At 46.2% G+C, this 25,944-nt stretch overlaps 1 protein-coding gene across 1 annotated transcript in view; it reads right to left on the bottom strand.

Annotated features, from left to right (window-relative positions):
- The window catches only part of LOC138674837 (olfactory receptor 5AR1-like), a 39,228-nt gene extending 18,691 nt beyond the window's left edge, over positions 1-20,537 (bottom strand). Inside the window, exon 1 of the mRNA XM_069762654.1 lies at positions 20,444-20,537. Within this exon, the coding sequence (XP_069618755.1) occupies positions 20,444-20,537 (94 nt within the window). The remainder of the gene's footprint in view (positions 1-20,443) is intronic.
- Positions 20,538-25,944: the final 5,407 nt, after the last annotated feature.

Here is a 25,944-nt window from a genome sequence, read left to right as displayed (position 1 = left end):
AATGGGCTGTGTTTCTACTGTGGTGATTCCACTCATGCTATCTCTGATTGTCCTAAGCGCACTAAGCGGTTCGCTAGGTCTGCCACCATTGGTACGGTACAGTCAAAATTTATTTTGTCCGTTACCTTGATCTGCTCTTTGTCATCGTATTCTGTCACGGCATTTGTGGATTCAGGCGCTGCCCTGAATTTGATGGACTTGGAGTTTGCTAGGCGTTGTGGGTTTTTCTTGGAGCCCTTGCAGTGTCCTATTCCATTGAGAGGAATTGATGCTACGACTTTGGCCAAGAATAAGCCTCAGTACTGGACCCAGCTGACCATGTGCATGGCTCCTGCACATCAGGAGGTTATTCGCTTTCTGGTGTTGCATAATCTGCATGATGTGGTCGTGTTGGGGTTGCCATGGCTACAAGTCCATAATCCAGTATTAGATTGGAAATCCATGTCTGTGTCCAGCTGGGGTTGTAAGGGGGTACATGGTGATGTCCCATTTCTGACTATTTCGTCATCCACCCCTTCTGAGGTTCCAGAGTTCTTGTCTGATTACCGGGATGTATTTGATGAGCCCAAGTCCGATACCCTACCTCTGCATAGGGATTGTGATTGTGCTATCGATTTGATTCCTGGTAGTAAATTCCCAAAAGGTCGACTGTTTAATTTGTCTGTGCCTGAGCACGCCGCTATGTGGAGTTATGTGAAGGAGTCCTTGGAGAAGGGGCATATTCGCCCATCATCGTCGCCATTAGGAGCAGGGTTCTTTTTTGTAGCCAAGAAGGATGGTTCGCTGAGACCTTGTATAGATTACCGCCTTCTTAATAAGATCACGGTGAAATTTCAGTACCCCTTGCCGTTGTTATCTGATTTGTTTGCTCGGATTAAGGGGGCCAGTTGGTTCACCAAGATAGATCTTCGTGGTGCGTATAATCTTGTGCGTATTAAGCGAGGCGATGAATGGAAAACTGCATTTAATACGCCCGAGGGCCATTTTGAGAATCTAGTAATGCCATTCGGACTTGCCAATGCTCCATCAGTGTTTCAGTCCTTTATGCATGACATTTTCCGAGAGTACCTGGATAAATTCCTGATTGTGTACTTGGATGACATTTTGATCTTCTCGGATGATTGGGAATCTCATGTGAAGCAGGTCAGAACGGTGTTTCAGGTCCTGTGTGCTAATTCTTTGTTTGTGAAGGGATCAAAGTGTCTCTTTGGTGTTCAGAAGGTTTCATTTTTGGGGTTCATCTTTTCCCCTTCTACTATCGAGATGGACCCTGTTAAGGTCCAAGCCATCCATGATTGGACTCAGCCGACATCTCTGAAAAGTCTGCAAAAGTTCCTGGGCTTTGCTAATTTTTATCGTCGCTTCATCTGCAATTTTTCTAGTATTGCTAAACCATTGACTGATTTGACCAAGAAGGGTGCTGATGTGGTCAATTGGTCTTCTGCTGCTGTGGAAGCTTTTCAAGAGTTGAAGCGTCGTTTTTCTTCTGCCCCTGTGTTGTGTCAGCCGGATGTTTCGCTTCCATTCCAGGTCGAGGTTGATGCTTCTGAGATTGGAGCATGGGCTGTTTTGTCGCAGAGAAGTTCTGATTGCTCGGTGATGAAACCATGCGCCTTCTTTTCTAGGAAGTTTTCGCCTGCTGAGCGAAATTATGATGTGGGCAATCGAGAGTTGCTGGCCATGAAGTGGGCATTCGAGGAGTGGCGTCATTGGCTTGAAGGAGCTAAGCATCGCGTGGTGGTCTTGACTGATCATAAGAACTTGACTTATCTCGAGTCTGCCAAGCGGTTGAATCCCAGACAGGCTCGTTGGTCACTGTTTTTTGCCCGTTTTGACTTTGTGATTTCGTACCTTCCGGGCTCTAAAAATGTGAAGGCGGATGCTCTGTCTAGGAGTTTTGTGCCCGATTCTCCGGGTTTATCTGAGCCGGCGGGTATCCTCAAAGAGGGAGTAATTGTGTCTGCCATCTCCCCTGATTTGCGGCGGGTGCTGCAAAAATTTCAGGCTAATAAACCTGATCGTTGCCCAGCGGAGAAACTGTTTGTCCCTGATAGGTGGACGAATAAAGTTATCTCTGAGGTTCATTGTTCGGTGTTGGCTGGTCATCCTGGAATCTTTGGTACCAGAGAGTTGGTGGCTAGATCCTTTTGGTGGCCATCTCTATCGCGGGATGTGCGTTCTTTTGTGCAGTCCTGTGGGATTTGTGCTCGGGCTAAGCCCTGCTGTTCTCGTGCCAGTGGGTTGCTTTTGCCCTTGCCGATCCCGAAGAGGCCTTGGACACATATCTCTATGGATTTTATTTCAGATCTTCCCGTCTCTCAAAAGATGTCAGTCATTTGGGTGGTCTGTGATCGCTTCTCTAAGATGGTCCATTTGGTACCCTTGTCTAAATTACCTTCCTCCTCTGATTTGGTGCCATTGTTCTTCCAGCATGTGGTTCGTTTACAAGGCATTCCAGAGAATATCGTTTCTGACAGAGGTTCCCAGTTTCTTTCGAGGTTTTGGCGAGCCTTTTGTGGTAGGATGGGCATTGACTTGTCTTTTTCCTTGGCTTTCCATCCTCAGACTAATGGCCAGACCGAACGAACCAATCAGACCTTGGAAACATATCTGAGATGCTTTGTTTCTGCTGATCAGGATGACTGGGTGTCCTTTTTGCCTTTGGCTGAGTTCGCCCTTAATAATCGGGCCAGCTCGGCTATCTTGGTTTCGCCGTTTTTCTGCAACTCTGGGTTCCATCCTCGTTTCTCTTCAGGGCAGGTTGAGTCTTCGGACTGTCCTGGTGTGGATACTGTGGTGGACAGGTTGCAGCAGATTTGGACTCATGTAGTGGACAATTTGACCTTGTCCCAGGAGAAGGCTCAACGTTTCGCTAATCGCAGACGCTGTGTGGGTCCCCGACTTCGTGTTGGGGATTTGGTTTGGTTATCTTCTTGTCATATTCCTATGAAGGTTTCCTCTCCTAAGTTTAAACCTCGTTTCATTGGTCCGTATTGGATTTCTGAGGTTCTTAATCCTGTGTCTCTTCGTCTGACCCTTCCAGATTCTTTTTCCATACATAACGTATTCCATAGGTCATTGTTGCGGAGATACGTGGCACCTATGGTTCCATCTGTTGATCCTCCTGCCCCGGTTTTGGTGGAGGGGGAGTTGGAGTATATTGTGGAGAAGATTTTGGATTCTCGTCTTTCAAGACGGAAACTCCAGTATCTGGTTAAGTGGAAGGGTTATGCTCAGGAAGATAATTCCTGGGTCTTTGCCTCTGATGTCCATGCTCCCGATCTTGTTCGTGCCTTTCATATGGCTCATCCTGGTCGTCCCGGGGGCTCTGGTGAGGGTTCGGTGACCCCTCCTCAATGGGGGGTACTGTTGTGAATTCTGTGGCAGAGCTCCCTCCTGTGGTCACAAGTGGTTCTTCGGCTGATTCTCTCTGTGAGCTTCCGTTAGTGGAGGAGAGTGGTACTGCGGCTTCTGAGTTTCCTTCCTCAGGTGATGTGGTGAAGTCGTTAGGTGCTGCTCTATTTAACTCCACCTAGTGCTTTGATCCTGGCCTCCAGTCAATGTTCTAGTATTTGACCTGTTTCCTCCTGGATCGTTCCTGTGGCCTGCTGCTCTGCATAGCTAAGTTCTGCTTTGCTGTTTTTTTTCTGTCCAGCTTGTCTTATTGTTTTTCTTTGCTTGCTGGAAGCTCTGGGACGCAGAGGGTGTACCTCCGTGCCGTTAGTTCGGTACGGAGGGTCTTTTTGCCCCCTTTGCGTGGTTGTTTGTAGGGTTTTGTGTTGACCGCAAAGTTACCTTTCCTATCCTCGCTCTGTTTAGTAAGTCGGGCCTCACTTTGCTAAATCTATTTCATCTCTACGTTTGTCTTTTCATCTTAACTCACAGCCATTATATGTGGGGGCTGCCTTTTCCTTTGGGGTATTTCTCTGAGGCAAGGTAGGCTTATTTTCTATCTTCAGGCTAGCTAGTTTCTCAGGCTGTGCCGAGTTGCATAGGGAGCGTTAGGCGCAATCCATGGCTGCCTCTAGTGTGGTTGGAGAGGATTAGGGATTGCGGTCAGCAGAGTTCCCACGTCTCAGAGCTCGTTCTATGTTTTTGGGGTTATTGTCAGATCACTGTATGTGCTCTGACTTCTATGTCCATTGTGGTACTGAATTACCTCATCATAACACATAGTACAATAAAGTGTCTCTGGCGGTGGTGGTGCACACCCAACATCAGACACACCGTTGTAACATGAGGGGCCCTGGGCCTGTACCGCCGGCCACAAGAGAGTTCCCCTCCCCCAGCTCAAACAGTGCTCTACCACTTGCAAAATTATCTCTCACAGCTCCATCAATGTTTAGTCTATGCGCTGATATCCTTCAATGCCTGGCACTGACAATACCAATTTGTTGAAAGTATGATGCTAGTTAAAATAGTCAGGGTCAGTGTCGTATATTGACACCTGTAAATACTTAGCGCCAAATTACTATGTTTGAAATTCAGCAGAGGAGCCCACCCCTGTACCTAAGTATGCCACCCTTTTGTTTTTTGTTTTTGTTGTTTTGCGAGACATTAACATCTATTTATTTTTTGGGAGTACTAACTGTGTCAGACACTCCTTCCAATCGTCCTCCGCTGACCACACCAATGCTGCCTGTGTACCTCTGCAAGACAATTCAAACTGGTTTGAGCCTAATTTTTTTTATTTTAGGCCTACTAAGTCTGTCTGTGTTCCCTCCTTCCAATTGTCCTCTGCTGAACACAACAATGCTGCCTTTGTACCCCTGCAAGATAATTGAAACTGCTTTGAGCCTAATTTTTTTTATTTTAGGCCTACTAAGTCTGTCTGCGGTCCCTCCTTCCAATTGTCCTCCGCTGAACACACCAATGCTGCCTGTGTACCCCTGGAAGATAATTGAAACTGCTTTGGGGCTAATTTTTTTATTTTAGGCCTACTAAGTCTGTCTGCAGTCCCTCCTTCCATTTGTCCTCCGCTGAGCACCCCAATGCCGACCGTGTACCCATGTAACTTTTTGTCATCCTGCGGTGAGCCTATTTTGTGGTGTAAGGCCTACTAGCAGTGTCTGTCTGTGCCACTTAATACAGCTGTCCTCCTCTAATAAAAAAAAATGGCGGATTTTCAGCTTGTCAGAATTATAAAACTGCATTGGGGCCACAAGTTTCGTTGTGGTCTACATACTGAGTCTCCCGCTCCAAGGTGTTCTCTCTGTTGCCTCTCCTTCACTTTTATCTTGAAGCTCTTGTTAAGTAGTTGTTGAAACAACACTGCATTAGGCCTACAAGTTGGGTCTGGGTTGTAGAGACGATGTCTGCCGCTCCAAGGTGTTCTCCAGGTTGCCTCTCCATAGCTTCAATCTTCATGCTCTTGTTAAGTAGTTGTTGAAACAACACTGCATTAGGCCTACAAGTTGGGTCTGGGTTGTAGAGACGGTGTCTTCCGCTCCAAGGTGTTCTCAGGGGGGCCTCTCCCTAGCTTCAATCTTCATGCTCTTGTTAAGTAGTTAATGCAATTATCACCTGTGCAACACTAAGGAAATCCTGAAAACATGACCTGTTGGTGGGCCTTGAGGACTGGAGTTGGGGACCCCTGTTCTAGCTCTCGTTGAGTAGTTGTTGAAACAACACTGCATTAGGCCTACAAGTTGGGTCTGGGTTGTAGAGACGGTGTCTCCCGCTCCAAGGTGTTCTCCAGGTTGCCTCTCCATAGCTTAAATCTTCATGCTCTTGTTAAGTAGTTGTTGAAACAACACTGCGTTAGGCCTACAAGTTGGGTCTGGGTTGTAGAGACGGTGTCTCCCGCTGCAAGGTGTTCTCCAGGTTGCCTCTCCATAGCTTCAATCTTCATGCTCTTGTTAAGTAGTTGTTGAAACAACACTGCATTAGGCCTACAAGTTGGGTCTGGGTTGTAGAGACGGTGTCTGCCGCTCCAAGGTGTTCTCCAGGTTGCCTCTCCATGGTGTTCTCCAGGTTGCCTCTCCATAGCTTCTATCTTCTAGCTCTCGTTAAGTAGTTGTTGAAACAACACTGCATTAGGCCTACAAGTTGGGTCTGGCTTGTAGAGACGGTGTCTCCCGCTCCAAGGTGTTCTCCAGGTTGCCACATATTCGAAGCTGCATAGAGCCTATTTTGTTATTTTAGGCCTACTAAGTCTTTCTGCAGTCCCAACTTCCAATTGTCCTCCACTGAGCACACCAATGAAGACCGTGTACCCATATAACCTTTTTTAAACCTGCGTCGAGCCAACTGTGTGGTGTAAGGCCTACTTGCAGTGTCTGGCTGCACCACTCAATACAGCTGTCCTCTTTAAAAAATGACCTGCAATTATCAGGTTTTCAGCCTATCGGAATTTTAAAACTGCAGTGGGGCTACTAGTTTGGTTGGGGCCTACTAACAGTGTCTGCCGCTCCAAGGTGTTCTCCTGGTTGCCTTTCCTGAGCTTCTATCTTCAGGCTCTTGTTAAATACTTTTTAATATAACACTGCATTTGGCCAACTAGTTTGGTTGCGGCCTACTAACGGTGTCTGCCGCTCCAAGGTGTTCTCCCGGTTTCCTGTCCTGAAATTCCATTTTCAGGCTCTCGTTAAGTAGTTGTTAATGTTAGACTGCATTTGGCCTACTAGTTGGGTTGGGGCCTACTATCGGTGTCTGCCGCTCCTTGATGTTCTCCTCCACTGAACAAACCAGTGCCGCCTGTTTACTTCTGTTACCAATTTTGAACTGCATTTAGCCTACTTACTGATTTGGGCCTACTCACTGTATCAGCCTCTCATTACAGTTGTACTCCACTGAACAAAGCAATGCCCCCTGGTTAGTCCTGTTACCAATTTTGAACTGCATTTAGCCCACTTTATTCTTTGGGCCTATATCTGTGTTTCCTCCTCATCCTGCCCATTGCCCAGCCAGTGATAGATGAGTCTGCTGGTACATTGACCCATAACGCTACATTCCCCTTGCACGCTACACAGCAAGATTGTGACCCTGCTGAAAGTCAGGTTCCCCTTCCCGCATACCATACCACCTTACACGGGGACAAAGAGGAAGGTGCAGATGAAAGTGCAGGTTCCTTCATCAGGTTGGGGGAGGAATACTCGTTGGCGACGTCACTGGCACAGGGCCCCTCATAGTACGCAAAAGTGTTGCGGCCGGTGGGAGGCGCCCCCGCCGTGCAAACACACCGCCGTACTTTGAGGGGACCTGGGCCAGTGCCAATGCCAATGAGTGGGCACCCCCTGCTTGCTCAGGATCACAGCATTTGCAAAGTTGAAATACTTACCTCTCCCTGCTCCACTGCCGTGACGTGGTCCAGATTTCCTGGGCCCACTAAATACTTGAACCAGCCCTACCCCCCACAACTTTAGCCAAATGACCCCCATTTTCCAATGCCTTACTATTATTATAAGGTAAATTAAGATTGACAAGCTTCAGTAACAAGAATGTATGTTTTTGCCATTAAAATGGGCACTGTACATGTTTTCCTGGCCTCTACTCACTGCCGACTATGCTCCCCCATTGACTTGCATTGGGTTTCGTGTTTCGGTCGATCCCCGACTTTTCGTGATAATCGGCCGATTCCACTCGACTTTTGAGATAGTCGGGTTTCGCCAAACCCGACTCGACCCTAAAAAACTAAAAGTCGCTGAACCCTTCTTCAGTACCGGCAAAAAGTTTTAGAGGCAAATACAGGTTTTCCTGCACCCAGGGTAAAAGTTGAGTTTTTGACCCCTCCTATATATAGATTAGGCTGTTTGAATAGTCGTCATATGACAGCTCATACGCAATTTGCTCACGTACAGTCACGTGTCACCTAGCTTCTTCTTGATTATCTCAATGTTCAGTGAAGAACTACAGGCCCCTGCTTCATTGAGGAATTAGGAAGAGAAGCTATTTGGCACGTAATCGCAGTCACACACTGCGAATAGGAAAATACAATACTGTTGGTATGTGTCCCAGAGGTCGGGGGGGCTGTGACGTCAACACAAGGATCCCTCGCTGTCACACTCCTTGATGCAGTTGAAAGCAGTAATGCTATCAGCTCCTTCTCAGTTCAGAGAGCATGATAACTTCACTACATCATGCCCCCTATGTGTAGCTTCAGAACACGTGCAGCAGAAACTGGAACAGCTGATCAATGGGGTGAGGTACATTACATCTTTTTATTTAATTGTATCAATGCTTGTGGGGCCATGATATAGAGTTGGGAGATTTGGGGTCCCTTATCTTATATGTGGGCATTATTTTACTGTGTGAAGTGCTGTGTGGGGCCATTACACTGTATTGGGGGACGTTGAGTGCCATCATAAAGTGTTGGGGTCAATAATGGCCTCATAATATGTTTGGAAACCATGAAAAAAGACATGCGTATATATATGTGCACACCTATATACATCATAGACAGAAAAGCATCTCTATTAATGACAAGACAACAAGATAAAACCAGTTAAAACTAAAAACTAACAATACCCCCTGTTGCAGTTGGCGTCCATATGGCTATAATAGATGACACAAAATCATAGAATCCAAAATGAATCCATATGGATGCAACTAAGTGCAAAAAAGGTCAGAGTTAATCAAGCATAAAATGCAAAAATGACATATACTAAAGCATTATTTTGGCACAAGTACATAAAATAATGCCGTAGTGGGAGAAAACACTAAGGGGCTTCAATAGGTATAAAATTAAGTGCTGCTAAAAATGTTTACAGGTCCTTCTCAAAAAATTAGCATATAGTGTTAAATTTCATTATTTACCATAATGTAATGATTACAATTAAACTTTCATATATTATAGATTCATTATCCACCAACTGAAATTTGTCAGGTCTTTTATTGTTTTAATACTGATGATTTTGGCATACAACTCCTGATAACCCAAAAAACCTGTCTCAATAAATTAGCATATCAAGAAAAGGTTCTCTAAACGACCTATTACCCTAATCTTCTGAATCAACTAATTAACTCTAAACACATGCAAAAGATACCTGAGGCTTTTATAAACTCCCTGCCTGGTTCATTACTCAAAACCCCCATCATGGGTAAGACTAGCGACCTGACAGATGTCAAGAAGGCCATCATTGACACCCTCAAGCAAGAGGGTAAGACCCAGAAAGAAATTTCTCAACAAATAGGCTGTTCCCAGAGTGCTGTATCAAGGCACCTCAATGGTAAGTCTGTTGGAAGGAAACAATGTGGCAGAAAACGCTGTACAACGAGAAGAGGAGACCGGACCCTGAGGAAGATTGTGGAGAAGGACCGATTCCAGACCTTGGGGAACCTGAGGAAGCAGTGGACTGAGTCTGGTGTGGAAACATCCAGAGCCACCGTGCACAGGCGTGTGCAGGAAATGGGCTACAGGTGCCGCATTCCCCAGGTAAAGCCACTTTTGAACCATAAACAGCGGCAGAGGCGCCTGACCTGGGCTACAGAGAAGCAGCACTGGACTGTTGCTAAGTGGTCCCAAGTACTTTTTTCTGATGAAAGCAAATTTTGCATGTCATTCGGAAATCAAGGTGCCAGAGTCTGGAGGAAGACTGGGGAGAAGGAAATGCCAAAATGCCTGAAGTCCAGTGTCAAGTACCCACAGTCAGTGATGGTGTGGGGTGCCATGTCAGCTGCTGGTGTTGGTCCACTGTGTTTCATCAAGTGCAGGGTCAATGCAGCTAGCTATCAGGAGATTTTGGAGCACTTCATGCTTCCATCGGCTGAAATGCTTTATGGAGATGAAGATTTCATTTTTCAGCACGACCTGGCACCTGCTCACAGTGCCAAAACCACTGGTAAATGGTTTACTGACCATGGTATTACTGTGCTCAATTGGCCTGCCAACTCTCCTGACCTGAACCCCATAGAGAATCTGTGGGATATTGTGAAGAGAAAGTTGAGAGACGCAAGACCCAACACTCTGGATGAGCTTAAGGCCGCTATTGAAGCATCCTGGGCCTCCATAACATCTCAGCAGTGTCACAGGCTGATTGCCTCCATGCCACGCCGCATTGAAGCAGTCATTTCTGCCAAAGGATTCCCCACCAAGTATTGAGTGCATAACTGAACATTATTATTTGTTGGTTTTTTTGTTTGTTATTAAAAAACACTTTTATTTGATTGGATGGGTGAAATATGCTAATTTATTGAGACAGGTTTTTTGGGTTATCAGGAGTTGTATGCCAAAATCATCAGTATTAAAACAATAAAAAACCTGACAAATTTCAGTTGGTGGATAATGAATCTATATTATATGAAAGTTTAATTGTAATCATTACATTATGGTAAATAATGAAATTCAACACTATATGCTAATTTTTTGAGAAGGACCTGTATCTCTCTTTAAATGTTGGGAGATGGCTATGTGTCATGTCTCGGTTTGGGCACTCGATACATTGACCTGTTGCAGAGAGGTCATTTCCCATGTTATGAACTCTTGCCTTTCCTTCCCAGTCCAAATGCTGATGGTTTCAATTGTCTTTGTTTTTCCTTCTTGGTATGCGCCTCTACAGATGTTTCTCATTTTCCCATATTGGTTTCCTTTCACATTTCTGGTTGGGTTTCATATGTTAACTAGGTATAGGCAAACGTGCTCGGGGATACTGGTTTATCATTCGAGTAAAATGGTGCTCGGATTTGCTCGTTACTCAACAATCAATGGGTGCTGCTCGTGTTCAAACTCGAGTCACTGCCCCTCTTCTTTGATGACTATTTCGCGGGTCAATAAGTATGCGGAGATTGCCTATGAGTCACTGTAATGCCGAAGCCATCTTGGTTGTGGCATTACTGAAATTGGCTGTCCATCTGACTTCATCAGCTATTATAAAAGGACAGGAGCCACCTGGATCGGCACTCAGATGTCAATGCACAGCTCTGTGACACTTTGTATTAAAGGGAGAGAGAGCTTGACTAGGCCTGTGGGCACAGTATAATGAATCAAATGCCGGTAGTGTTGATACTTGTGCTGACGCCGAGCCATCATATTAACAACCCTTCTAAAGGCTAATCATTTAATTTACTGTTTCTATCACATACAATCTGCATTTATACTAGATTAGACCAGAGTCACAGTAGCAGTGCGAGTGGGTGAATACAATCAGTAGACAGGGACTAGGTCTGTGCAGTCTTTTGGCAAATGTAAAGCTGCAGCTCTTTCTGTGGGGGATGCAAAAATGTAATATATTTTGATCCATCAAGTATTATGTGCTTTGAGTTCCTTTTTTGTGTAATATAGCAAACAAAAAAATTGTTGGAACATTTTCCTGTGCTACATGTCTCAGTCATATAGTATTACATTGTATGGAGTACATTGCTGTGATCTATACAACTGAGAAAAAGATTTTGAAAAACTTTTAGAGTTCCATTTCTCAGCTATACAGTGTTACTTGGTCTGTGAACATTTCTGTGATGTATAAAACTGAGAAAAATCTTTTAAAAATTGTGTAAGGGTCCATGTCTCAGTCATAAAGTGTTACGTGGTCTCTAAACATTTCTGTGATCTCTAAAACTGAGAAAAAGCTTTTTAAAACGTTTGTAGGCTTCCATTTCTCAGCCATACACTATTACATCATTTGGAGTACATTGCCGTGATCTATACAACTGAGAAAAAGCTTTAAAACCTTTTAGGCTTCCATTTCTCAGCTATACAGTGTTACTTGGTCTGTGAACATTATTGTGATCTCTAAAACTGAGAAAAATCATTTAAAAATTGTGTAGGGGAGAAAAATCTTATACAAATTGTGTAGGGTTCCATGTCTCATTCATACCATGTTACGTGGTCTGTGAACCTTTCTGTGAGCTCTAAAATTGAGAAAAAGCTTTTAAAACATTTGTTGGCCTCCATTTCTCAGCCAAATAGTGTTACATGATATGTGAACATTTCTGTAACCTTTAAAACTGAAAAAAAACCCTTTTAAAAATTTTGTAGGCTTCCATTTTTCAACCATACAGTGTTATGTGGTCTGGGAGCATTTCTAAGGTCTCTAAAATGGAATAAAAAGCTTTTAAAATGTCTCTAGGCGTCCATTTCTCCGCCATGCATTGTAGCTTGGGCTGTGAACATTTTTGTGATCTCTAGAAGGGTATGTGCACACATTGCGGATTTGTCAGTGGAATTTTCTGTGCGGATTCTGCATCTCTTGGCATAAAACGCAGATCAAAATCTGCACTTTTTTTACGGATTTTGTGCGTTTTTGTTGAGGATGTACTGCGGATTCTGTGCGGATTTCTTCCTTTTTATATCCCTGCAGATTTCTATGTTGGAATGGGTGCTGAAACTCTGCAGATCCGCAAAAAGAATTGACATGCCCCTTCTTTGAATCTGCTGCTGTGTGGATTTTTCCGCACCATTAGCACAGCATTTTTTCCCCCATTGATTTACATTGTACAGTAAATCACTTGTGGATCTGCCGCGTTTCGGCTTTGAAAAAAACATTGCAGATCCGCAGGAAATCCGCAACGTGTGCACATATCCTAAAGCCAAGAAAAAGCTTTAAAAAAAAACTTTTGTGCGCTTCCATTCCTCAGCCATGCAGTGTTATGTGGTCTGCGAACATTCCAGTGATCTTTAAAAATGATAAAGAGCTTTTAAAAATGTTGTATTTCCATTTCTCGAATAGTAAAGTTTAGCGTATGTACCAAACACCTACTGTTTTCACACGGACACCGAAAACGGGCTCAGCTAGGATGTCTGGTTTACTGTTTAGGTTCGGTCCCCCGACGACTGGTTGCTTCTCGTGTTTTCATGTGCATGACATCACGGTAAACATTGCCTCTAATTGGCAGTAAAATCATTACCGCTGGTCAGACAGCCACGGTTCCCACACTGTCACATGTGAGCCTGCAGCTGTTATCAGAGGTAAAAAGTTTACCTCTGGTCACTGGCGTTGGCTGACGGGAATATTGCTCCCTTCAGCCTACGCTTAATAATAATATAATAATAATAATTTTTATTTATATAGCGCCAACATATTCGGCAGCGCTTTACAAATTATAGAGGGGACTTGTACAGACAATAGACATTACAGCATAACAGAAATACAGTTCAAAATAGATACCAGGAGGAATGAGGACCCTGCTGCTCGCAAGCTACAAACTATGAGGAAAAGGGGAGACACGAGAGGTGGATGGTGACAATTGCTTTAGTTATTCGGACCGGCCATAGTGTAAGGCTCGGGTGTTCATGTAAAGCTGCATGAACCAGTTAACTGCCTAAGTATGTAGCAGTACAGACACAGAGGGCTATTAACTGCATAAAGTGTATGAGAACATAATGTGAGGAACCTGATTATGTTTTTTTTTTTTTTTTTTAATAGGCCACACAGGGATCGTTAGGTTAATGCATTGTGGCGGTAGGCTAATCTGAACAAATGAGTTTTTAGGGCACGCTTAAAACTGTGGGGATTGGGGATTAATCGTATTAACCTAGGTAGTGCATTCCAAAGAATCGGCGCAGCACGTGTAAAGTCTTGGAGACGGGAGTGGGAGGTTCTGATTATTGAGGATACTAACCTGAGGTCATTAGCGGAGCGGAGGGCACGGGTAGGGTGGTAGACTGATACCAGGGAGGAGATGTAGGGTGGTGCTGAGCCATGGAGTGCTTTGTGGATGAGGGTAGTAGTTTTGTACTGGATTCTGGAGTGGATGGGTAACCAGTGTAATGACTGGCACAAGGTAGAGGCATTGGTGTAACGGTTGGTGAGGAATATGATCCTGAATGCAGCATTCAGGACAGATTGGAGTGGGGACAGTTTGGTAAGAGGGAGGCCGATTAGTAGAGAGTTATAATAGTCCAGACGAGAATGAATAAGTGAAACAGTCAGAGTTTTTGCAGAGTCGAAAGTAAGAAAAGGGCGAATTCTAGAAATGTTTTTGAGATGCAGATAAGAAGAGCGAGCCAGTGATCGGATGTGGGGGGTGAATGAAAGCTCGGAATCAAGGATGACCCCAAGGCAGCGGGCATGTTGCTTTGGAGTAATGGTGGAACCGCACACGGAGATGGCAATGTCAGGCAAAGGTAGGTTAGTAGAGGGAGAGAACACGAGGAGTTCAGTTTTTGACAGGTTCAGTTTCAGATGGAGGGAGGACATGATGTTAGAGACAACGGTAAGACAATCACTGGTGTTTTCTAAAAAGGTCGGCGTGATAACAGAAGAAGAGGTGTATAACTGGGTGTCGTCAGCATAGAGATGGTCCTGGAAACCAAATCTACTGATTGTTTGTCCAATAGGGGCAGTATACAACGAGAAGAGGAGGGGGCCTAGGACTGATCCTTGAGGAACCCCTGCAGTAAAGGGAAGGTGAGAGGAGGAGGAACCAGAAAAAGAGGAACCAAGAGAGAACGGTGTCCTTGAGGCTGATGGAGCGGAGCATAGTGAGGAGGAGCTGATGATCCACAGTATCGAATGCTGCGGAGAGATCCAAGAGAATTAGCATGGAGTAGTGACCATTAGATTTAGCTGTTAGTAGGTCATTAGAGACTTTAGTGGGGGCAGTTTCAGTAGAGTGTAAAGAGCGGAAGCCAGATTGAAGAGGGTCGAGAAGAGAGTTATCTGAGAGATAGCGGGTAAGACGGGAGTGGACCAGGTGTTCGAGGAGTCTAGAGATGAAGGGAAGATTAGAGACAGGTCTATAATTAGCGGCACAAATTTGATCGAGGGATGGTTTTTTAAGTAATGGATGTATGATGGCATGCTTAAATGAGGAGGGAAAAATACCGGAAGTGAGGGAAAGGTTAATATTTTTGTTAGGTGAGAGGTGACAGCCGGGGAAAGGGACTGGAGGACATGTGATGGAATGGGGTCACTGGTGCAAGTGGTCGGGCGAGAAGATGCAAAGAGCCTGCTTACTTCTTCTTCTGTAACTGGTTCAAAGTCAGAGAGTGAACTAGATGCAGTGGGGGAGGGAGGACAGTGAATGGTATGAAGAGATTGGGAGATGATTTCCTGTCGAATGTGGTCAATTTTTTCTTTGAAGTAATTGGCCAGATCGTCAGCACGGAGATCCGTGGTTGGGGCCTGCTCTCTTGGGTTGAGTAGGGACTGGAAAGTGTCAAAGAGACGTTTAGGGTTATTTGACAGTGAGGTGATGAGGGTGTTGAAATAGGTTTGTTTGGAAAGGTGAAGGGCAGAGTTGTATGTTTTTAGCATGAACTTATAATGGATGAAATCTTCGGGTAGATTACTGCCGCTATTAACAGCTAGAGCAGGCGGCAGCTGATGGGAGTATTCATAAACTGGCGCCTGGACTCTGAATAAGTAACTAAAAATAAAGGACAGCATAAGTTCCCTTTTATTTTTGATAACAAGCCAAACAAAACTGACAACTGGAGGCTACTACCCTCAGCTGTCAGCTTTAGCAAGGCTGGTTATCAAGAACAGGGGGGTCCCAACACTGTTTTTTTATTATTTAAATAGATAAATGTTCATATTTCTTACCATGGCTTTTCATATCTATCTGAACATTTTCCTCTCCCCTTATTGGGATGTGTTGCATCTTCCCCTCTGATTGTTCAGGAGGTATGAGAAACTCCTACATAACCTTTCATTGAGTATTGAGTTAGATCTGAGGTGGTGTTTTTAGTTATGTGGCTAGTGCCTTTCTAGTCTGTGCAAGGACCAGTTGGTTGTAGGTGCGGTGTCTCTTTTTGGTTTATCTTCCCTTTGTCCATTATTCGTGTGTGAGTGTTTGCACATTCATAATGATATGCCTGTGCAACCTGATGGCACCTATTAAAAATTTTCATTTTTAAAGGATAAAGTCCCAATTACCAGCAATTTATGCTATGTCTATGCTACCCACCTTCTGTCCTGCTGGTTAACCCTAACTTTGACGATTCCTAAATTAACCCACTGTTTGCAGTAAACAAATAAACCATTAACCCCTTTGCCCCAAAGCCTGTTTTAACCTTCTTGACCAGGCCAATTTTTACAATTCTGACCACTGTCACTTTAAGAGGTCATAACTCTAGAACACTTCAATGGATCCCACTGATTTTGAGATAGTTTTCTCATGACATATTTTACTTCCTGATAGTGGTAATATTTCTTTGATATGACGTGTGTTTATTTGTGAAAAAAATGGACATTTCACAAAAATTTAGAAAATTTCACAATTTTTTAAACTTTTAATTTTTATCCCCTTTAATCAGAGAGTGAAATCTCACAAAATAGTTAATAAATAACATTAACCCTTCAGGTGCTTCACAGGAATTTTTGAAATGTGGATGGAAAAATAAACATTTTCCTTTCTTTCACAAAAAATTTCCTTCAGACCTATTTTTTTTTAAATTCCACTAGGGTAACAGTAGAAAATACCACACCATACAATTTTTTGTGCAAATTCTCTTGAGCATGTTTGGCTGCACGGCCAGGCTCGGAGGAGAAGGAGCGCTATTTGACTTTTTGAATGTAAAATTTGCTGGAAAAATAAGCGGATGCCATGTCACATTTGGAGAGCCCCTGATGTGCCTAACCAGTGGAAACACCCCATAAGTAACATCATTAAAGAAACTAGACCCCTTAGGGAACTTAGATCTAGATGTGTATTGAGCACCTTGAACCCCGAAGTGCTTCACAAACGTTTATAACTTTAAGCTGTGAAAATAAATAATTCATATTTTTCCTAGATGAATCTTAATTTGCTTCAAATTTTGCATTTTCACAAAGGTAACAGGAGAAAATGGCCCTGAAAAATGTGTTGTGCAATTTTGCTTGAGCTCCCTGATAGCCCATATGTCATTGAAAACTACTTTTGAGGCACGGTGCACATCTCAGAAGGGAAGAAACGCCAAATTATAATGCAGATTTTGCTACATTTGGTTGAGGGTGCCGCGTTACATTGTCAGAGCCAATGAGGTGCCAACACAGCAGAAACCCGCATAAATAACCCCAATCTCTCAATGAATTAATCTTGGGGTGCAGTGATTATATTGGCACCACAGGTGTGTCAAAGACTTTTATACCATGGATCAGTAAAGATAAAACAATTTACATTTTTACCACCAAGATTGAGATAGCCCCAAGTTTTATATTTTCATACTGGGAAATGGGTAAAAATGGCACCAAAATTTGTCCCACAATTTCTACTGAATGTGGCACTACCCCATATCTGGCTGTGCACTACTACTTAGCTATACGGGGAGACTCGGGAGGGACAGAATGCTTTTTGCCTCCTGGAATGCTATATGGTGCTATATACATGTATAATAATAATAATAATAATAATAATGGAAAGGGAGGCCCTTGATGAATAGGCGGGTAATAAAGAACTTATCTGTACAGTAAACCCTCGGTTAAGGTGAGCTTTCTTGTTATAATGAACCATGTGAAATACTTACAGATGTGTAGCAGGATTTTAAAGGATGAGGATATGTATAAAATCTTAAGGGAGGATCTCATTAATGAATTTTTGCAGAAATTAAAGAGTTTATGGAGCGCCCACAGACGCAGGGCCGCGGGTTACTCGGTACCGGTCCTCCCTGTCTCGGTGCTGGGGTTGTCACGGTGGCTGGACCCAGTCTGTGACCCTGCTAAGGGGCGTCCAATAAAAGGGATGATGAAAGTTTATCAAGGGTTCATGATGCCACCTGTGGTATTCAGTCAAGGTGACCGACGCTGCTTGGGGGTCCGCTGGGGGTGATGGAATGGCAGCTAGATGGTATTCCTTCCCACAGGTGAAGTGTATCCCCAGGGCTTCCCAGTAGTGTAGGTGGCGATGGTGTGAGGCGCAGTTAATAACGAGGACACAGGGTTGCAGTCTCTTTACCTTTTGCTGAAGACTTCGGGATCCTCAATCCAGAGCACTGCTAACAGTGCTGGCTGAGTCCGGCCGGTCCGAAGGCACATCCAGAGTTCCCTTTGCAGGTGGAAATCAGTGCCTACCAACTAGCGCCTGTGTGTTGTAGTTCTTCCCTGCTGAGCATTCGGGATAGTCCTCACAACTTTTGCATCTGTTCTTTTTCTTTCTCTCCGTCCCCCAAGTTATTGTCTGGAGAGGATGCACCCCTTTGACAGGAAGGCTCGGAGCTATTCTGAGACCCTAGAGACGCCCCTCTACAACTTTGCCCCCTATGTCTGCTTAGGTGATGTAAGGGAGACAGCCAACCTAAAATCAACTGTCCTGCCGCTGTTTGAAGTAATGCTTGGAGTCTGTTACTTCCTCGGCGTTCCGGCCACCGGCTACGCGCCTCAGTAGGATGTTGCCGATCACGGGGCACGACTCCTACTGGATATCTCCTTGTGCTGCGATTTCGTTTCTCACTTCTCCACAATATCCTTCGCTTCGTGTCCTTCTTTAGGATACCGCCGCAAGGTAGTGCAGGCGCGGCTCCGTACGTTCTGTCCTTTCTGCTAGGTACCTGCCAGGATCCCACCCCTGACAGGTCCTCTCTGGAGCTCTCCCAGGCTGCGTTCTGTTCTAACTTCCTATCCAACCCCCAGTTTTACCACAGTGTGAGGAGTGGCCTAATACATAGTACCTTTTGCTCCCCCTGGTGGCCGGAGTGTGAAGTGTAATGTGTGACTGTGAGACCTGGTCAGGTGAACTCCTTTAGTGCAATCAGACATAACATCACTCCCCTTAGTGGCAGAGCAACATTACTGCAACGACTAGGACTCTGGGGCACTGCACTCCCCCCCGGTTAAATCCAGTACTCTCGGACTGAGAAAAGAAGAACAACAATACATGTTAGGAAAAAGACATACAAAATTTTGAAATGCTGTGAAGAAGTAAATATAACAATGCTTCCCTTTATGGGAGGTAAGGTCACTTGAACGTTACAAATAGAAACCTTTTAAATAACATTCTAATCTACTGACTATAAATAATTTCTATTACCCAGCCGGGTATTCTACTGAGTGCAAATCTTTGAACAATAATTTAACTTTTCCTTTAAGGGCATATAGGCTGAACCCACTAAAGGCTTACTACAAAACACTATGGTACAAAGCTAACATGGTTCTCAGGAGGACTCACTTACCCCTACGGGTTCACTTCCTAGCTCTCTAGCTACATGTAAACATTATTACTATCTTACTGCTTAAGGTAACATTATCGAATGCAACAAGTAAACATTCCCTTTAAGAGGAAAAATCAGTCTCTTCTGAGGTAGTGCAATCAATCAACAAGTCACTAATAAACTTTAAGACAAGAGAAACTTTCACGACGTCATCAGGAATAGTTTCTTCGCAAACTCTTCTTTCTTTGTAAAACCAGTAGGGAGCACCTTTAAGAAGGTGCAAACTATTTACAAAACCGGTTCGTGAATCATTCACCGTCCATGATTCGGTAGTCTCTTGATAACCACACAACTTTAGAAACAATAGGGATCCTGGGTAAACTAAGGGATCCCTTTAAGAGTTAACCCTTAAACGGGTCTAAGCAGCAAAAGAGCAGGAAACAGTTAACTATTTACATATTCAGGGTTTCAAGGTTTATTTTTGCGACTGTATGTTGCAAGGCATCAGTTGGTAGCGAACACTTCCTGGCCTGGTAAGATCTGTGTTCGACTTCTCATCCGATGCGGTATCAATGTCACTAATCGGTTTTTCAGGTATAATCTGGGTTCGAATGTCAATTTTGGTAGTAGGTTCAGTAGCGGCAATAATGCCCACTGTGGTACTAGTATTAGGATTTGTTAGTTCAGAGTAAAGGTACCTTCACACATAACGATATTGTTAACGATATCGTTGCTATTTGTGACGTAGCAACGATATCGTTAATGAAATCGTTCTGTGTGACAGCGACCAACGATCAGGCCCCTGCTGGGAGATCGTTGGTCGCTGAAGAAAGTCCAGAACTTTATTTCGTCGCTGGACTCCCTGGAGACATCGCTGGATCGGCGTGTGTGACACCGATCCAGCGATGTCTTCACTGGTAACCAGGGTAAACATCGGGTAACTAAGCGCAGGGCCGCGCTTAGTAACCCGATGTTTACCCTGGTTACCATGCTAAAAGTAAAAAAAAACAAACAGTACATACTTACCTACCGCTGTCTGTCCTCCAGCGCTGCGCTCTGCACTCCTCCTGTACTGGCTGTGAGCCGGAAAGCAGAGCGGTGACGTCACCGCTCTGCTTTCCGGCTCCCAGACAGTACAGGAGGAGTGCAGAGAAGCAGAGCGCAGCGCTGGAGGACAGACAGCGGTAGGTAAGTATGTACTGTTTGTTTTTTTTTACTTTTAGCATGGTAACCAGGGTAAACATCGGGTTACTAAGCGCGGCCCTGCGCTTAGTTACCCGATGTTTACCCTGGTTACCGGCATCGTTGGTCGCTGGAGAGCGGTCTGTGTGACAGCTCTCCAGCGACCAAACAGCGACGCTGCAGCGATTCGGATCGTTGTCGGTATCGCTGCAGCGTCGCTAAATGTGAAGGGGCCTTTAGTCTTAGTCATGGCAGCAGGTGGTGCTGCTACGGGGCCTACCAGTAGGTCTTCTGTCACTGGGGCAGGGTAGTTCTTCATACCTGCTTCAAATGCGGTCCCACCGGTGCCGGCCCGCTCCGTCTCCGCTGGGATCTGGAACGCTGACTGCGGGGCCTTGCGCTGTGGCGTTGTCATCTCTGTTTGCAGTATCTCGTTTTCTGGCAGGTGCTTGCTTTCTGGCTTCAGAGCGCTGGAACTTCTTTCTTGCTCCGGACCAGACGAGGCTGCCAACAGACGTCTGGTGAGGCGCCTATGACGGTCACCTTCCACCCGGCCTCAGTGCTCAGCTGCGTCCGCCGGAGTTGATCGCTGAGCTCGTCCACTCCGGCTTGCAGGAAGTCGGGGCCAACAGGTGACGCCTGGCCGCGGTATCTCTCTGGGTAGCTGGGGGAGTCCTCGGCTCCGACCCCACGCTCCGATCCCGGGTGGCTGGTCATGGCGTCTCCCACGTGGCTCACTTCTTCTCCCGCCTTGTCCTTTTCCCGCTCTCCTTCGTGGGCGGTTTCGCTTCCTTTGTCTCCGCCCTCCACTGAGGATCAGGAGGTGGATCTCGGCTACTGACGGACACGTCCTCAAGGTACAACAGTACTTAGACTGGGCGGCCATTACTTTTCGCGCTTCTAAATCCGTTCACGCCCACAACTCCACATCTTTCTTCTTCTCCTGCGCTCCTCGTTGCGTGGCAATGGCGGCGGTTTTGGCGGGAATCTTGGCGGCAAATAGCAATACACAGTCTTTGCAATAAATCACAGTTCCAAGGCACACAAGACCTGATTCTTCAGGCTAAAGTACGATCCTGTTCGTGACGCCAAGTTTGAGCACCCCCAGACTCAGGGCCATGGGTTACTCGGTACCGGTCCTCTCTGTCTCAGTGCTGGGGTTGTCACGGTGGCTGGACCCAGTCCGTGACCCTGCTTAAGGGCGTCCAATAAAAGGGATGATGAAAGTTTATCAAAGGTTCATGACGCCACCTGTGGTATTCGGTCAAGGTGCCTGACGCTGCTTGGGGGTCCGCTGGGGATGATGGAATGGCAGCTAGATGGTATTCCTTCCCACAGGTGAAGTGTATCCCCAGGGCTTCCCAGTAGTGTAGGTGGCGATGGTGTGAGGCGCAGTTAATAACGAGGACACAAGGTTGCAGTCTCTTTACCTTTTACTGAAGACTTCAGGATCCGCAATCCAGAGCACTGCTAACAGGGCTGGCTGAGTCCGGCCGTTCCGAAGGCACATCCAGAGTTCCCTTGCAGGTGGAAATCAGTGCCTACCAACTAGCGCCTGTGTGTTGTAGTTCTTCCCTGCTGAGCATTCGGGATAGTCCTCACAACTTTTGAATCTGTTCTTTCTCTTTCTCTCCGTCCCCCAAGATATTGTCTGGATAGGATGCACCCGTTTGACGGGAAGGCTCGGAGCTATTCTGGCACCCTAGAGACACCCATCTCCAACTTTGCCCCTATGACTGCTTAGGTGATGTAAGGGAGACAGCCAACCTAAAATCAACTGTCCTGCCGCTGTTTGAAGTAATGCTTGGAGTCTGTTACTTCCTCGGCGTTCCGGCCACCAGCTACGCGCCTCAGTAGGATGTTGCCGATCAAGGGGCACGACTCCTACTGGATATCTCCTTGTGCTGTGATTTCATTTCTCACTTCTCCACAATATCCTTCGCTTCGTGTCCTTCTTTAGGATACCGCCGCAAGGTAGTGCAGGCGCAGCTCTGTACGTTCTGTACTTTCTCCCAGGCTGCATTCTGTTCTAACTTCCTATCCAACCCACAGTTTTACCAAAGTGTGAGGAGTAGCCTAATACATTGTTAGGGCTAGCGGAACGCACCAAATAATAAACCAGATAGAGTATAGTTCGTTCGCAGCCCGGGGTCCACCGTGCAGAGATGGAACCTGCTGCTAAGTAATGACGGACAATATGGCGGTTCTAATAATATACACACGAGGGTTAAACCTCACCCAGCGTGAAGGAAGCGATCCTGTTGCGTCACAGGACCGCGGTGTTAGGAGTCGAGTTTCCTCTGCTGCACAGGGGGAATCTCGATCCATCTCCGCTGCGGTCTCCCATTCTCCTCCAGCCGCAGTGGAGTCTGCTCAGCAGGGACGTCGATCCCAGCGTCTCGCTCAGTCTGACTCTGTGAGAAGAGTTACTGCTGCTTCTCCAGCTTCTGCCTTTAAAGCCTATACTGGTCAGCAGCGAGCGGACTTCTCTGGGACTAAGTCCTTATCTGCACACACTGAGCATGCCCAGGGCAAGATCTCCCGTTGGAGATCGAGGGTCATGTGCTCAGGCTCTGCGGCACATTCCATTGGTCCTCTTGGCAGGTCTTGGAAGGGCAAAAGTTCTATGGCCACTTCCTGTGCTGCAGCTATATAAACTGCGCATGACCGCACGGCCATGCGCTAGTATCAAGTCATATGTGCTTTGCGCCAGTGTGGTTAGCATAAGTGTGTTCAGGGACCCGGCTGAAATAAGCCCCTAGAATACCGGCTTCTCCGGTGAGGAGATTGCGTGTTGCTTAACCACAGACTGCTATCAGCTTGGCAGTAAGCTTGTGCTCCTGTGAGGCTAACAGGGCGCAGTGCTTTCCTCTCGCGGCTGCTCTGTGAGGTAACAGAGCTAGTCTACACCGCCATATTGTGCCACCATTCACTAGCAGCGGGTTCTTCCTGCACGGTGGACCCCGGGCTGCGAACGCACCATTAATAATAAATATCTATTTCTACTCGGTGCGTTCCGCTAGCCCTAACATAATACTAGCGCCAGGGTCTGGCTAGTAAATGGCGGACGGTCAGCGTCTACCACAGTACATCCAGCAGCTGGAGGGTAGGTTGGCGGCTCTCGAGCGCACAACCTCAGCTGTGGACGTTACTGCTGTCGCTGTTCAGGCTGCAAGTGCAGCTGCAGCCAGTTTGTCCGCTGCCACCCCTGCTCCGACCTTATCCCGTCTCCCGCTTCCAGACAAGTTTGCTGGTGACAGTAAGCTATGTCGGGGATTCGTGAGCCAGTGCTCCATACATCTCGAGCTGCTGGCTGCACGGTTTCCTACGGAACGGGCGAAAGTGGGATTCATTATATCTCTCTTGTCGGGCAGGGCGTTGGAGTGGGCAACGCCGCTTTGGGAACGTGGTGATCGTGTGGTACAGAGTGCTCCTATCTTCCTGGACGCTCTGAGGCAGGTCTTTCTGGGACCCCGTGTCACCCACGATACCGCGCTCCAATTGTTGGCAATTACTCAGGCTTCGTCCATGGTCAGCCAGTTTGCCATCCTATTCCGGACTCTAGCTTCTGAGCTGGAGTGGCCGGATAAAGTCCTTATTCCGGTGTTCTGGAAAGGACTGGCAGATCATGTGAAGGACGCCTTGGCCACCAGGGAGATTCCCGCCACACTGGAGGAGCTTATTACTATAGCTACCCGCATCGATCTCCGTTTTAACGAGCGGAGGTTGGAGCGGACCCAGTGTAGGCAGAGGTTTCGGTTGGCTCCCACCTTTGCCAAACCTCTAGAATCTCCTGTTATGGCGTCCGACTCCCATGAGGCCATGGAGGTTTCTCGAGCGGGACCTAGGTCTCAGACCGTTCGAGTACCTGTGGTATGTAAAAATTGCCAGCAACCGGGACATTACGCTAATAAATGTCCACGGCGGTCGGGAAAACGATCGCGTCTAGTGTCCATTGGAGGAGGTTCACTGGACACTGCGGCATTTTCCTCAAAATTGTCCTTTAAAGGGACAATCCTGTTAGGCACATCCACTCTTACAGTAGAGCTTTGTGTGGATTCAGGAGCAGAGGGAAATTTTATGTCTTCTGCTTTTGCTCTGCGCCACGCAATACCTCTGGTTATGCTTGCCAAACCAGTAACCGTTAGAGTGGTGAATGGGTCGACACTTCCATTACAGATCACACATCAGACTGTCCCTTTCACGTTAGCCATGTCCCCATCCCACCAGGAGATTATTTCCCTTCTTGTCCTTCCCGAGGGAATGGATGAGATTCTGCTCGGAATACCCTGGCTCCGTTTCCACTCCCCACATATTGAGTGGACCTCTGGGAGGATATTGGGTTGGAGTGAATCCTGTAAGGGCAGATGTGTGAAAGAGTGCGTTCAGGTTTCCACCACTGAGATACCCGCAGATCTCTCTACTCTCCCCAAATACTATTGGTCTTATGCAGACGTCTTCTCCAAAAAGGCCGCGGAGACCCTTCCGCCTCACCGTCCCTATGACTGTCCTATAGATCTCTTGCCTGGAGCAGAACCTCCTCGGGGACGTGTCTATCCCCTCTCTCTCCCGGAGACGGAGGCTATGTCCCAATACATCCAGGAGAATTTGGCAAGAGGATTTATTAGGAAGTCAGTGTCACCAGCAGGGGCAGGGTTCTTCTTCGTACAGAAGAAGAATGGAGAATTGCGTCCTTGCATAGACTACAGGGGTCTTAACGCCATCACCGTTAAGAATAAGTACCCGCTGCCCCTGATTTCTGAGCTTTTTGATAGGCTACGGGGAGCTAAGGTATTTACCAAATTAGACCTGCGGGGAGCTTATAACCTGATTCGCATTCGTGAGGGGGACGAATGGAAGACGGCGTTTAACACCAGAGATGGGCACTATGAGTATCTGGTGATGCCCTTCGGGCTCTGTAACGCCCCAGCCGTTTTCCAAGACTTTGTCAACGACATCTTCCGGGATATGCTTTCCACCTCGGTCGTAGTCTATCTGGATGATATTCTCATCTTCTCTCCAGATATTGACTCCCACCGGAGAGATGTTGGCAGAGTCTTCGACCTCTTACGGGCAAACTCTCTTTACGCAAAGTTGGAGAAGTGTGTGTTTGAGCAGGAGTCTTTACCTTTCCTGGGCTATATCATCTCTGCCCAGGGATTGGCTATGGATCCTGCCAAACTACAGGCTGTGATGGACTGGCAAGAACCTCATTCACTTAAAGCATAGTAACATAGTAACATAGTAACATAGTTAGTAAGGCCGAAAAAAGACATTTGTCCATCCAGTTCAGCCTATATTCCGTCATAATAAATCCCCAGATCTACGTCCTTTTACAGAACCTAATAATTGTATGATACAATATTGTTCTGCTCCAGGAAGACATCCAGGCCTCTCTTGAACCCCTCGACTGAGTTCGCCATCACCACCTCCTCAGCGGTGCAGCGCTTTATGGGGTTCATTAATTATTACCGCCAGTTCATTCCCCATTTCTCAACTTTGGTAGCTCCCTTGGTAGCCCTCACCAAGAAGGGAGCAAATCCCAAAGTGTGGTCTGAAGAGGTCTCCAGGGCCTTTTCTTCTACTAAGTCTCATTTTGCTAGCGCTCCCATCCTACATCGTCCCGATGTCGATAAGCCGTTTATAATGGAGGTGGATGCCTCTTCCGTTGGTGCTGGAGCAGTCCTCTTCCAAAAGAATGCTCAAGGTCGGAAGCATCCGTGCTTCTTCTTCTCCAAGACCTTCACACCAGCGGAGAGGAATTATTCCATCGGGGACAGGGAGTTGCTAGCGATGAAATTGGCTTTCTCTGAGTGGAGACA

This window comes from Ranitomeya imitator, chromosome 4 (assembly GCF_032444005.1).
Source record: "Ranitomeya imitator isolate aRanImi1 chromosome 4, aRanImi1.pri, whole genome shotgun sequence".
NCBI classification, from domain to species: Eukaryota; Metazoa; Chordata; class Amphibia; order Anura; family Dendrobatidae; genus Ranitomeya; species Ranitomeya imitator.
The sequence above is the reverse complement of the archived record's forward strand: the minus strand, read 5'-3'. Positions and strand labels throughout refer to the sequence as shown.